The 13,586-nt window shown below is 34.0% G+C and overlaps 1 protein-coding gene across 2 annotated transcripts; it reads right to left on the bottom strand.

The window, feature by feature from the left end:
* Positions 1-598: 598 nt before the first annotated feature.
* LOC149618254 (vitamin D3 receptor-like) lies at positions 599-10,422 on the bottom strand. Of its 2 annotated transcripts, none has more exons than XM_089855499.1 (4): positions 7,256-10,422; positions 3,208-3,712; positions 2,076-2,906; positions 599-1,438 (listed from the first exon to the last, which is right to left on the bottom strand). In XM_089855499.1, the coding sequence occupies exons 2-4, from the start codon at positions 3,708-3,710 to the stop codon at positions 922-924; spliced, it is 1,851 nt and encodes a 616-aa protein (XP_089711625.1). In that variant the 5' UTR covers positions 3,711-3,712; positions 7,256-10,422; the 3' UTR covers positions 599-921. The 2 variants fall into 2 exon arrangements, with proteins under 2 accessions (XP_089711625.1, XP_089711624.1); XM_089855498.1 differs by having other exon boundaries at positions 3,208-3,715; positions 7,256-10,421.
* Between the last annotated feature and the right edge of the window lie 3,164 nt (positions 10,423-13,586).

Genomic DNA, 13,586 nt, shown 5'->3' on the forward strand with positions numbered 1-13,586 from the left:
AATGACTTTTATTCTAAGAAGTAAAAGACTCGTAACAATATTCGAAACCTTTTGTTGAGTTTCATAGCAACTGATATTAGAAATTATATTTGTTCAAGCCACTAATATCGAGTTTTAAGGGCGAGATTTGTTTGTATAAGCTGCGCATATTGGGTTTTAATAGCTAATTTGGTGGCCCAAGCTGCGCATATCGGGTTTTTATGTGTAATTTGGTTGTATAAGCTGAGCATATCGGGTTTTAATGTGTAATTTGGGGGCCCAGGCTGCGCGTATCGGGTTTTTATGTCTAAATTGGTGGTTCAGGTTGCGCATATCGGGTTTTAATACCTAATTTGGTTGTATAAGCTGCGCATATTGGGTTTTAATAGTTAATTTGGCGATCCAGGCTGAGCATATTGGGTTTTAATGGCTAATTTGCTTCTCCAGTCTGCGCATATCGGGTTTTAATGGGTAATTTGGTTGTATAAGCTTCGTATATCGGGTTTTAATAGCTAATTTGGTGGCCCAAGCTGCGCATATCGAGTTTTAATAGCTAATTTAGCGGTCCACACTGCGCATATCGAGTAGTAATAAATATAAAATTGCAAATCAGAATTATAACTTAAAAATAAGCTAATTTTATTCAATTTTGTGTTTGTTTTTGTATTTTTTTTTCATCGCATCTTAAGGCACCGGTATAATTCGATATATTTATATAATAACATTGTTTTTCGTTTCATAGTATTAATTAATATTAATTATACAATTAAAAATATAGACTTTCTGTCGTTGAGTAAAATGGGGGACCAGGGACGTACGCTTAATAAAACCGAAGCCGGGTCGTATAAAACAATCTCAACAATTTTGATTACCAACTATAGGTATGGAGGTTTCTACGTCTCCATCTCACCTCTTTTCTCTAAGATTGACCTTGAAAACAAATCACTGCATATCCTTATGAACCCTGTAATAAGTAGTTGTCCTTTCTGAACTATCACTTGAACAACTCTCATCCTCGATGGACCCAGGAGATGGAGGAATTAACGTAGCTAAATAAGACCTAAGTGTCCATGATGGCGGTTGTATCATAGGGACGGGTACCGCCGTAACATTAACTCCACTGTCCGGTTGTTGTTGTTCGAGACGCAACATGGACAATCGTTGTTGTATCTCTTCCATCTCTTCCTTTTCCAAACACAAATGAAAGTCTGTATGGGCGTCACTGAGTTCTCTGAGATCTGGTAACTTTAGTAGTAGTTTAGGATAAACGACGGACGTGGTCTCGACACCGTATCGCCAGGACATGTAACGACGCAAGAGGGTGTAGTATTTCTCTTGCTCCGCGGACACGATGTCCCCCCGACTTAACCCCGGTCGGTCAGGTGACAGAAGTACTATGACGAGGAGTAACATGATCGTCGGTTCGTCCAGATCCATGTCTTTTATGGATGCCACGAACCTGAGGAATTAATAGCAATATAACATTGCATTACTTGCGTAGCATTAGAGAAGTATATAATACTTCTTTTCGAGAGAAGTGTACCACTACCACAAAGCGGGGGGGGGCGTAATTGTAACACGATTCTTCCTAACCAACCAACATCAGAATTAACATTTATTATAGCAAGATTAATTGCTAAACCGAATCACATACGCCACGTAAATAGTTAATTCCTCATCATTACTATATCTATTAGCGCTGCTTAACTAATTGCCAAGGCGCACGCATGCGCTTGCTGGTTAATTTTTGTCCCACGTCAAGACAATCAAGGTTTGTGGGTTGGTTATAATTGATTGATTGCTGCATAGGGATTTAGTAAATACCAAACAGTTATAGTTAATTCACCCTAGCACGGTGCGATAGTTATATACCCACCTTAATTAAGTGTGATGAGCGGAAGAGCAAATTAACAAAAAGGTGAGTGTGCGTGAGCCTGGGAAGAATCATTCATGTTACATAACTAAAGAATATTAAGAGGATACAGAGTGGCTTTCACACTTCTTCTATTATCCCCTTCTGCTTAATCTATCTACAAATTTAGAGCCAATAAGGGCCAAAGAAGGGACGTAAGAAAACCAGTGTAAATTATAATCACCTTAGATGTTTATCGTGCAACTCGGGGGACACAAGTTTCTTCAAATCCTCGGCGGATAGGACGTAATTCGTATCTGACCAGCAGAAATTCGTTTCGTCAAAAACATGAGCCCCGCGTATGAAACACAACTCCAACACTCCGCAACGTAACAAAGCTTCTTGATCCTGATTGGGTAATCCGTCGAAGGAATCCAATTGTCTCGCGAAATGCGCGAACTGTTTAATCACCGTAAAAAACATCTCCAATATATCCGTACGCGTCGTAACAGACACACTGGAAGAAGTAGTACTCGAAGCACCGGTACTCGTCACGCGATTTACAACCAATGGTACCGAACGGTAACTTATCTCGTAGGCATTGACTAAACGTTCCACCGTTTCGACATCGTGGTTACTAAGGAACTTGTGTAAGTCGGAGAGATCCGGTTCGTGGTCCGTGTTGCTGCCCGAACTCTCACCTCCTGCCGAACCGCTACTGGCTTTCCAGTTGCGACGTTTCTCGTGGGCCGCCGCCGCCGCCGACTGGGTGGTACTTGCGCTCGTACTGGCACCACCGGTAATGGTGGCGCTTGTACCAACGGGAGATGAGATTGTGGAAAGGTTACAGACCATCGTTTGAGGTTGGGTTTGCGGTGGTACTTTATCCTGTTGAGACTGTTCCCGTTGTTTCTTTTCCATACGGTTTTTAAGTAGTTGTACGCGTTCCTCTTCGGTCATAACCCAACCTTTTTCCATGCCAATTGAAAGACATTTTTGGAAACGACAATACTGGCAACATTTACGAGATCCGATTGTGATTTCGCAACGGCCGTCATATGGGCAATGAAAATTTCTGCAATTTTATAAAGTATGTCTTAATTACATTTATGGGGAGGACAATGGGGTGGTCCATAAAGGGTGGGGGGGGGGGTAATTATGGGCCCGAAGTATTGTACATGAGTGGGATGCGTGGGTGGTTCTATGGGAAATCAACTGAATTTTGAGAATCGAAAATGTTAAATGTAACTTCTATGACCAGCCCATAGATTTTGATTGAGCCCCCACAAGGGATGCATGCACCCCCTAACCCACAAGTTACTGATGAACATTGGAGAAGTGTTTATGATAGGATGATCCCATAAATTTAATCATACCTGTACGCCTCATTCTGGACGGACCGTCTGAAAAACGCTTTGCAAGAATCACAGCTAATGCCTCCGAAATGATAACTCTTGGCCCTGTCACCGCAAACCCCGCAGACTTTATACGGCCTACTCGAGGCCGAGGGTCCGGCCATAATCCTGGACGGTGAGGAACCACGGACCAGGCCACCCGTCGTTGAAGATGTCGATCCCTGAGACGATGAGGACGGGCTACCTCCCGCTTGTACGTCCTGGTACAAGGCGGAAGGCGAGAGAGAAGCCGGGGACAACTGCTGGTGGTGATGGTGGTGTGGGGAACCTTGAGGATGCAGGGATAACGGGTGTCCCAAAGGATGTCCTCCGAAGAAGAATTGAGTTCGTGAGGGTGAAGGGACTCCATGCGAAGGGACTGATTGTTGTTGAGGGTTTGGAACTGGAGATCGTGGTGATGGGTGCTGATGGAGGTGTTGATGACGGCTTCGGGAGCTGTTGTTGCCATCTGGAGGCCAACTCATTCCTGCTGTGGATAAAGACAATAGATGCGAACAGTTTAAATTAAGTTGACCAAGACTTGTGTTAAATATTTATGGTAGTTTAATCTAGTTGGCTCCTACTGCAATATAGCGATTTTATACTGCAATATAGCGATTTTATACTGCAATGTAGCGATTTTATACTGCAATGTAGCGATTTTATACTGCAATGTAGCGATTTTATACTGCAATGTAGCGATTTTATACTGCAATATAGCGATTTTATACTACAATATAGCGATTTTATACTGCAATATAGCGATTTTATACTGCAATATAGCGATTTTATACTTCAATACAGTAGTTTTATACTGCAATACAGTAGTTTTATACTGCAATACAGTAGTTTAATACTGCAATACAGTAGTTTAATACTGCAATACAGTAGTTTAATACTGCAATACAGTAGTTTTATACTGTAATATAATTATTTCATACTATAATCGGAGCTCAAAACAAGCTGCTAAAACACCATAATCAATATAAATAATCCGTAAATTACATAAACACTCATTAATTTAAAAGTCATATATCATTAGACTAGACTTTAAATTAAGTTGCAAAACAAAAATTCTTAAAATTAAAAACAACCATCCAATTAATTAAGACCCAATTAATCTTGGTTATTTAATTAGATTCCGCCCTTAATTAAAATAAATATATAAAGTTTTACGTACCACCACCACTAAAAACAAAAACGAAATCCATAAGATTAGGAAAAATTTCAAACTCTTTTATAAAAACAAAGTTATTTTTTTTTAAAAAACAAATTACTGAATTTGAATTCTGTATAGCGTTCTTGAAGTTCAAATACCGTAATAAAAGCACAACAGATAACAACAGGTAAATGCCAAATTGAAGTACAGATCGGGAAGGTAGAGCCGCCGTTTATAAAATTGCAATTGGGGAATTCCCGTCAAATAACAAACCTCTTACATTAAATAAGTTAAGACCTTTTTTTATTAATTTAATTTTAAAACGATTTTTCACGTTCAACTAATAAATGTTAGGTAACAAAATGTTTAAATTGTTTTTTTGTCGGGTTCTAGCTGCTACGTCATTGTATTTTGGAATGACGTCATTGTTCTTATTGCAAAATGGATGGGGGATGGGGGATGGGATGGGGTTTGCAGTGCACGTGTTGGGAAAACTAAAACGTTTCGATTCGTGATGATTGTCCTTCTGCTGCTTTGTCCCCCCCCCCCATGTCAAATTTCTATTTGTTTCATTTTGAAATAATTGTAAATTGATATTAATTTAATTTCAAGCTATGATATTTAGGCAATGTTTTTAACAATATATTAAGATATTTAGGCATGTTGTTTCTAAGAATCTATGAAGATATTTTAGTCCGTAGTTTCTAAGAATCTATGAAAATATTTTAGTCCGTAGTTTCTAAGAATCTATGGAGATATTTTAGGCTAATTTCTAAGAATCTATGAAGATTTTTAGGCTAATTTCTAAGAATCTATGAAGATTTTTAGGCTAATTTCTAAGAATCTATGAAGATAATTTAGGCATATAACTTCTAAGAATCTATGAAGATTTTAGGCTAGTTTATAAGAATCTATGAAGATATTTTAGTCCGTAGTTTCTAAGAATCTATGAAGATATTTTAGTCCGTAGTTTCTAAGAATCTATGAAGATATTTTAGTCCGTAGTTTCTAAGAATCTATGAAGATATTTTAGTCCGTAGTTTCTAAGAATCTATGAAGATATTTTAGTCCGTAGTTTCTAAGAATCTATGAAGAATTTTAGGCTAATTTCTAATAATCTATGAAGATAATTTAGGCATATAACTTCTAAGAATCTATGAAGATTTTAGGCTAGTTTATAAGAATCTATGAAGATATTTTAGTCGTAGTTTCTAAGAATCTATGAAGATATTTTAGTCCGTAGTTTCTAAGAATCTATGAAGATATTTTAGTCCGTAGTTTCTAAGAATCTATGAAGATATTTTAGTCGTAGTTTCTAAGAATCTATGAAGATTTTTAGGCTAATTTCTAAGAATCTGTGAAGATAATTTAGGCTATAGTTTCTAAGAATCTATGAAGATAATTTGGGCTAGTTTCTAAGAATCTATGAAGATAATTTGGGCTAGTTTCTAAGAATCTATGAAAATATTTTAGTCGTAGTTTCAAAGAATCTATGAAGATATTCTAGGCGTAATTTCTTAGAATCTATGAAGATATTCTAGTCGTAGTTTCTAAAAATCTATGAAGATATTCTAGGCGTAATTTCTAAAAATCTATGAAGATATTCTAGACGTAATTTCTAAAAAATCTATGAAGATTTTAGTCTAGAATATATGAAGATAATTTAGACGGCGTAATGGCGTCCTATTTTAAAGGACTGTACAAAATATAAAGATACCCTAGTCAAAGTCGACCTATCCGCGATTACACCTTGACTTTAAAATGGGGAATTTATGCAATCTGCAGCAGCTTAATTATATGAAATTGCAAAATCAGGGAAAACTTTTCCTATATAACTCATACGCTTGAATATTACGATAATCGAATCATACCTAAAACACGCGATACATCGGGTATTACCAGCCGGGTTTGCAAAAAACCCTCCTCACTTTAGTACATACGGAACAAGTTTATTATTAATATTTGGTAGCTAATACTTAATTTGTACGTTTAAGATAGACTTTTAATCTTTAGACTTCCTGCATTTGGGTTCTTTCTTTTCTTGGCAGTCGACGTATCTTTTCATTTTTATTGCATCCTACCATTTTATATCGTACACTTAATCAGTTTGCTACGACGATGAAATGGCAAATTTGCAGCCAAAACTAATTTAAATTTATATGGATTGGGTTTGATTTAAAATTTTAAATTTGGACACCTTGAAAGTTTCTTTTAATTGTCTTTTAGCAAAATATAAATTTCTTTTGCAAAATTAAATCAACCTAAATTAATAAATTTTGAAATAATTTAAATTCTAAGCGTAGTTTTCATCTCTTTGTTTAAACACTAATAGAATTTATAAGCTATTTCGATGATACTACCGAAGGGGCAGATACTTTAAAAATTCGTTTTTGCGAATTATTTTTAAATTAAAACTAATTTGTTAGAAATTTAACAAAAAATTATTTTTATTAAAAAAGAGTGTATTTATATATTCTCAATTTCAATCGCACTCTCGAAGGGGCAGATACTTTAAAAATCGTTTTTTTTTGCAAAATATTTTGAAATTAAAACCAATTTATTTCGAAATTAAATTAAACCGAAGTTATTTTGAAATTTAACAAAAATTCTTTTTTTATTATTAAAAAAAAGTGTATTTAAATATTCTCAATTTCAATCGCATTCTTGAAGGGGCAGATACTTTAAAAAAAAATAATTTTTGCAAATTGTTCCCAAAAAATTTATTTTGAAATCAGTTAAACTAAAACTACATTTATTTTATTTTATTACACCGTCTATTTTAAAAAAAAGTTTATATAAACTAAATTTCAACGAAAATTGCGAATTAAAAAAAAATATGATAAATCCATAGACATATGAAATGAAACCTACCGTATATACCATTGGAAAGAATTGTTTTGTATCTCCTATTCCTGTTGTTGTATTTGAACCCAGTCGTTGTCCCTCTGGCGTCGTCTGCTTTAATCCTCGGGTCCAGCGGTGGCGGCTTCCCGCTCGCCGAATCAAACTCGCGTCCTTTAGTTGGTATTGGTAAAGTTAACGCTCGTGGCTCCTCCGCCACGGACGTTGCCAGTCTGCCGCCGGTAGTTAAGCCTTGTCGAGCCCCGAACTATGGGCCGACTAGCGGGAAATAGACGAAACTCAGCAGCCAGCAACTTCCCAATCCCAAGGCCTTCCCTGATTGTCGCGACGGCCTAGGCCAAGGCCTAAGTCGGGGCCGCGAGCTCCGACGTTCTGCCGCCCCTACGCTCGCCAGGCGCCCGTCACAAGTCCTTCTCAACTACCGGTCGTTCGACTCACTCCAATCTCTTACTCGAAAAATTCAAAATAACCTTCGAGAATTTTCAAAAATCTTCTCTCTCTCTCTCTCTCGCTCGCTTTAATTTCTCTTCGGTACCTTTCAGGAATTTTTTGAAATATTTTGTTTTATAATTTTTAATTCTTAGGGGTTATTTGATATTAGTCATTATGTAGTCTTGTCTGTCTGTCTGTCTTAAGGTAACTTTGTAATTAGGTTAGGTAATTCGAGTGCTAAGGAATTTATTTTGTCTATCTAAGTAACTAATACCTTGTAATTTATTCGGGCTTGTTTTAACAATTTTTTTTTTTTTTCAAGGTAGATTTCATTTTTGGAATTTTTTCATTTTGAAATTTTTCATTATTATTATTATCGATTATTATGGTTATGGAATTTATATTGAAAGGGTGGGATTTCAGGGATTTTTTTAAATTTTTTTTTTGCAACTTTTTGCAAAACGTTTTATAAGCTAATTTATACTATTAATTTTGTTCTTTGATATATGCTAATTTAAGCTTTTTTGCAAACTTTCTTAAATTTTGCAAACGTTAGGATATTATGTATTTGCTCTTTAACTCTTCATATTTAGACTTTAAATACTAAACTTTTGCAAAATCTTTATCAATACTTTTAACCAAACATTTTGCAAAAGTTGAACACTGCGAATTCAAATAAATAAATAGCCTTTTTGCAATTCGAACTCGACCCTCTAGTTTTCTTTTAACATTTTGCAACTCTACAAATATCTTTAAATTACGTATTTGCAACTTTTGCAGAAACTTTATCTATACTTTTAACCAAACATTTTTCGAAAGTTGAACTTCAAATAAATAAATAACCTTTTGCAATTCGAACTCGACCCTCTAGTTTAACATTTTGCAACTCTACAAAATAACTTTAAATTACGTATTTGCAACTGCAAAGTTCATTGCAATCCTCAAGAACATAACACGAGTTGCCATATATAATATTATAGTTTCAAATTAAAATAAAACCCCTTATTTTTTTGCAAAAACCGTTGCACCGCGAGCGCAAATAATAAACAAGCAAGAACTTTAAAACCATATAGATACTTGCTTGTCGTAGGAGATAAATAAGACAAATATGATCTCCGTTGCCAGTTCAAGAAGAAAATTCAAGAGCATTGAATTTTTTTGGTCAATTTTTGAAACCGTTTTCTTTTTTTTTCTTTTTTTTTTAAAGTAAACCCCCTCTCTATTTTTTGAATTCTAGCCTCCTTAAGTTATAATCTCATTTGACCCCTAGAGGGGGAGCTACTTGTCTGTTCCCGCCAAATATTTGACGTGGTAGTACCTTAATGCTTAGGCACGTGGCCATTGTTCCCCCCTCTCTTTGCCCCTCCCCCCAACGATGTATTTCCCTTTTTGGCGCCAACATCTCGCGCCACTTTACGTAACTCCCAACAACCAGCCCGGTCTGCTGTTACTATCGGAAATCATTTCAAACCCGGCTTCAACTGGCTCTCTCTTTCATAATAGGATCTTTTCGCAGGATTTTTCATACTATTTTAATAAAATAGTAGAGTTAAATTTGGCATTTTAATCTTCTTTTTATATTCGTTTCTGAATTTGTTAAGTCTAGGTTTACCCTAACGATATTAGGCTTAGCTCGCGCGTGGGTGGTTGAAAATTGGCGGGAACGATTGACCAATTACCATTCACGACTCACGAGACGTTATGGGAGTTTGAATTTTAAATGAGGTCCAGTTTTTATGACTATTTTTGGGCCAGGGTGTTTAAAACTGATTTTCAAAAGATTTCAAATAAATTTTGCATCACTTTTCTCTCCTGATTTCAAAAATATTCTACTTAATTTTTTCCTGATTTCAAAGAACTTCCGCGTGGATTTTTTCCTGATTTCAATTAAATGCCGCGTGAATTTTCTCCTGATTTGAATGAAATTTCACGTGAATTTTCTCCTGATTTCAAAGAAATGTCACTGGAATTTTCTCCTGATTTGAATGAAATTTCACGTGAATTTTTTCCTGATTTCTAAGAAATGTCACTGGGATTTCCTCCTGATTTCGAAGAAATATCACGTGGATTTTCTCCTGATTTAAAGAATGTCACATGAATTTTCTCCTGATTTCAAAGAAATGTCACTGGAATTTTCTCCTGATTTCAATCAAATGTCAAGTGAATTTTCTCCTGATTTTAAAGAAATTTCGCGTGAATTTTCTCCTGATTTTAAAGAAATTTCGCGTGATTTTTAACATGTTTTCAAGGAAATTCTATTTTTCACGTAACTTTTTTCCTGATTTCACATTAATTTCGCGTGCGACTTCAAAATTATTAACCGCTTCTCAGTGGTTACCCCCTCGGTTGGGTCGGTTTAATCTGGCCATTAGGAAATTAAATTTTCAAATGTAAAGCGTATAAATATAAATTTTTCTTAGTACATTTTAATTTGGTTCCCGCCTTAAATTGGCGCCACTTTTTCTGACTTTTTGATATCATAGATTGAAAGCTTGAAACTTTAATAAATTAAATTGAAAAATTCTTTCGGTTATATTTATAGCGGCGTATTACCTGGTCGAAGATGTTTATCTAAACCATTACTCGAAAATTAAATTTAAAAGAAAAACATGCAACTCGAAATTTATGGAGAGCAAATTCTTGGTATTCTTTATTAACGCAATTACTTTCAAAAATATTTTGTTCCCAAGTTTATCGAACTTAATTTTAATTATATATATCATTCCTCGAAGTTAGTTTAAGATAATATTAGTACTTAACAAATGAAACTAATACATTTGAGATAGTTGTAGTAGTTTTAAAAATTTATAAAATTTAAATTTTCAATAATTTATTTAAAATTATCATGAAATATAAATCTCTAAAAATCTGAGGGAAAAAATAATAATTTTGATTTTAACTGCAATTATATTTAATCCCATGATGAATTTGTGTTAAGTTTATGAGTAAAATTTAATTATTTAAAATAAATTTTTACTTTAAAATAATTTTTTACTTTAAAATTAATTTTTTACTTTGAAATAAATTTTTTACTTTTAAAATAAATTTTTACTTTAAAATAATTTTTTACTTTAAAATGAATTTTTTACTTTGAAATAAATTTTTTACTTTAAAAATTAATTTTTTACTTTAAAAATTTATTTTTTAACTTAAAAATTTATTTTTTACTTTAAAAATTACTTTTTACTTTAAAATTTTGCAAATGTTCATAAAATACTTGTAAAATTATCACAAAATATAACTTTAATTTTAATCCTTACACATTTAAGTATTAAACTAATCAACTTTCATTCGTAAAAAATAATTTAATCCTTTGATGCAATTGGATTGAGTTCCAAAGTAAAAAAAAAAAAAATTTATAATAATTTTACCAACTTGTTTACGATTGCCTTAATCACTTGGGTTCGGACACTCCTTAGAGTATCTATTACTACCCATTTTAATTACTCAAAATTTGAATACATTTCTTTATAATGACGTCAAGAAATGTATCTTTTTATATTATTGTCCAAAAACCATTACTAATTAGTATAATTAAATAGGCGGTACCTTTTATGGATATCTCAAAAGTATTTCTGTTTAAAAAATTTCTCAGTTTTTTTTAATGTTACATTAAACATTTTAGACATACGCCAATTATATCGTGTCAGTAAGTAGCGTTTTAAAATATTGTATCAAAAATTGTAGTAGAAATCCTACTATATTAGTAGCAACTAAAACGGAATTTTCGCGCGTATGGTGCCTCATTGGCGGGTAAAACATTTTTAGTCGTTTTTAGTTTAACTTTTCGTTTTCGCTGGTTATTAGCCAATCAGAGGCGACCGTACCGCTTAAGAGGGTACGTCACGTCTCAGCGTAGGTTTTTAAGTGAACCCTAAAAAATTCTGCCACTAGGGGCGCTGTTAGAAGCTCAAGGTCGTTCTCGAGAACGACGGCCTTCGATGGTATGCGAACTTTCAAAGCTTTAGAACTTAGAAAAAAAATTTTTTTATATTACTAAAGAATGGATTAATTCTTTTAATAGAAAATATCGTGGTATTTTTTTTTAATGGTTTTAAATTAGTATTGTAATTCTTTTTTTTTAATTTATAAATTATTAGTTTCAAACCCCCCATACATTTATTGAATTACTTAATTGCGGATTAAAGCGGAATTTAATTAATTAATTAATTAACATAAATTCCTTTTATGACTCATATAATTTTGTATGATTTATTTATAGAATAAAAAAATATGCACCTAACATGAATTTTAATTTATGGAAAAATAAAATTAGCCAATAAAAAATTAAATATAATTTATTTACCGTTAGAAAAACTAGTTTTAATTAATTGTAAAATTAATTACGCAATTAGCATTAATTTATGGTGTTTATTTTAAAGGGATAGCGAAGTTAAGTTTTATGTTTAGAATTTTTTTAGCTATTTACGTTATATTTTAAGGGGTCATCCGTAAATCACACATAATATTTTTGCTCTGAAGTCAGTTCACGCTTGCTTAACTAGTTCATGAACTACAAAAACTAGAATAAAAAAATCTAAAACTTTAACGCGTGTTACTGCCCCTTTAAATAATAAAAAAAACCCGAACCAACCCTCTAATTATAAAGGGTGTAATATTATTTATTGAATAAGTTAAGTTTTGTCGGTTACTTAACTTAAGCTTAAGCTTTTTAGGCCTAAATTGACTTAACCAAGGCTTAATAAAAAGACCGTAGTACACTATGTCCTATTACTTGAGTTGAAAGAGGCGTAGTGGGTGTTAACCTTCGGGATATCTCGGTGTACCACTTACACCCTTTGATCCCGGAAAGGCACCCTCTACCCCCTTTGGTAACACCCCGTGGCGGGGGGTAGCAGCACCATTCCGTCGTCCGTTTCTTATAACAAATTGCACCTCTTTGAACTTGGTTATGGCGCGTGCTATAGTAGAAGAAGCCTTGTTCGGACTGCATTCCATAAAATTGCAATGCAGTTGCAGGAGACACGACATCAAAATAACCTTAAGAGATTCCCAAATATCGTGTCAACATTACGTCAAAAATTCCTGGCATTCCTATTGGCTAATTTTAGATCCTAGCTCCCCAGGAATCTCTCCCCAAATATCCTACCTTGAGAATTATTTTTTTTATCTTGTCTCTGTTGACTTCCTATATACTCTTATATTACATATCCCTCCGCGATAGAGTTAATTGTTCTGAATTAATATTTGCTATACGAAAAGGTAAGCTAATTAAAGTTATAAATAATAATTAATAGGGTTTTGCTTAATTGGATTTTGTTTTAAATGAGGAATTTAGACACTTTTCAAAATGAGGGCCTTAAGTATCGTCATAAGTTTATGAGATATGTTCCGTTCCATAAGTTTGTTAATCTCTGGTAACGTAGAAACTGGAGCTTGTAATTTTGAAGTGATTGAAGTAGGGAGGTCATAGATTCAGGGTAAAGCGACATACGCCTGGTGAGTGGGGCGCTGCTGTCAAATTTGGGTAACTTAGTAAGTTCAGACTAAATAGGACCTAGATGGAAGCAAATAGATAGGGCTTGAATTGCAATTGCAATTTCACTGGCAACACTTGAACTCTACACACTATCTATTTAAGTATTACTTGTCAATCATAGTCCGCCAAAAAACCAAAAACAATATTGCTTTTAAATGAAGTTCCTTATGAACCCATGGATTCAAAAAAAGAAAAACAAAGTTATTTTGTTAAAAACACAGAGTATAATATAACAAGCCGGCGAATATTTCTCTTTCTTGGCTTTGATTCAAGACTTTGTAATCTTTCTTAACTTTAGGAACGGGGATTGGGAGGGGGAATGTTAAGTTGAACGCATGACTGCAGGTGTGAATCAGCCCTTAGCTTCGTAGAAAATGACTCACAAAATAACTTAGGGAGGAAGATACC

This window comes from Phalangium opilio, unplaced genomic scaffold (assembly GCF_054372755.1).
Source record: "Phalangium opilio isolate 3A_F unplaced genomic scaffold, DU_Popi_V2 ptg000209l_1, whole genome shotgun sequence".
Taxonomy (NCBI): Eukaryota; Metazoa; Arthropoda; class Arachnida; order Opiliones; family Phalangiidae; genus Phalangium; species Phalangium opilio.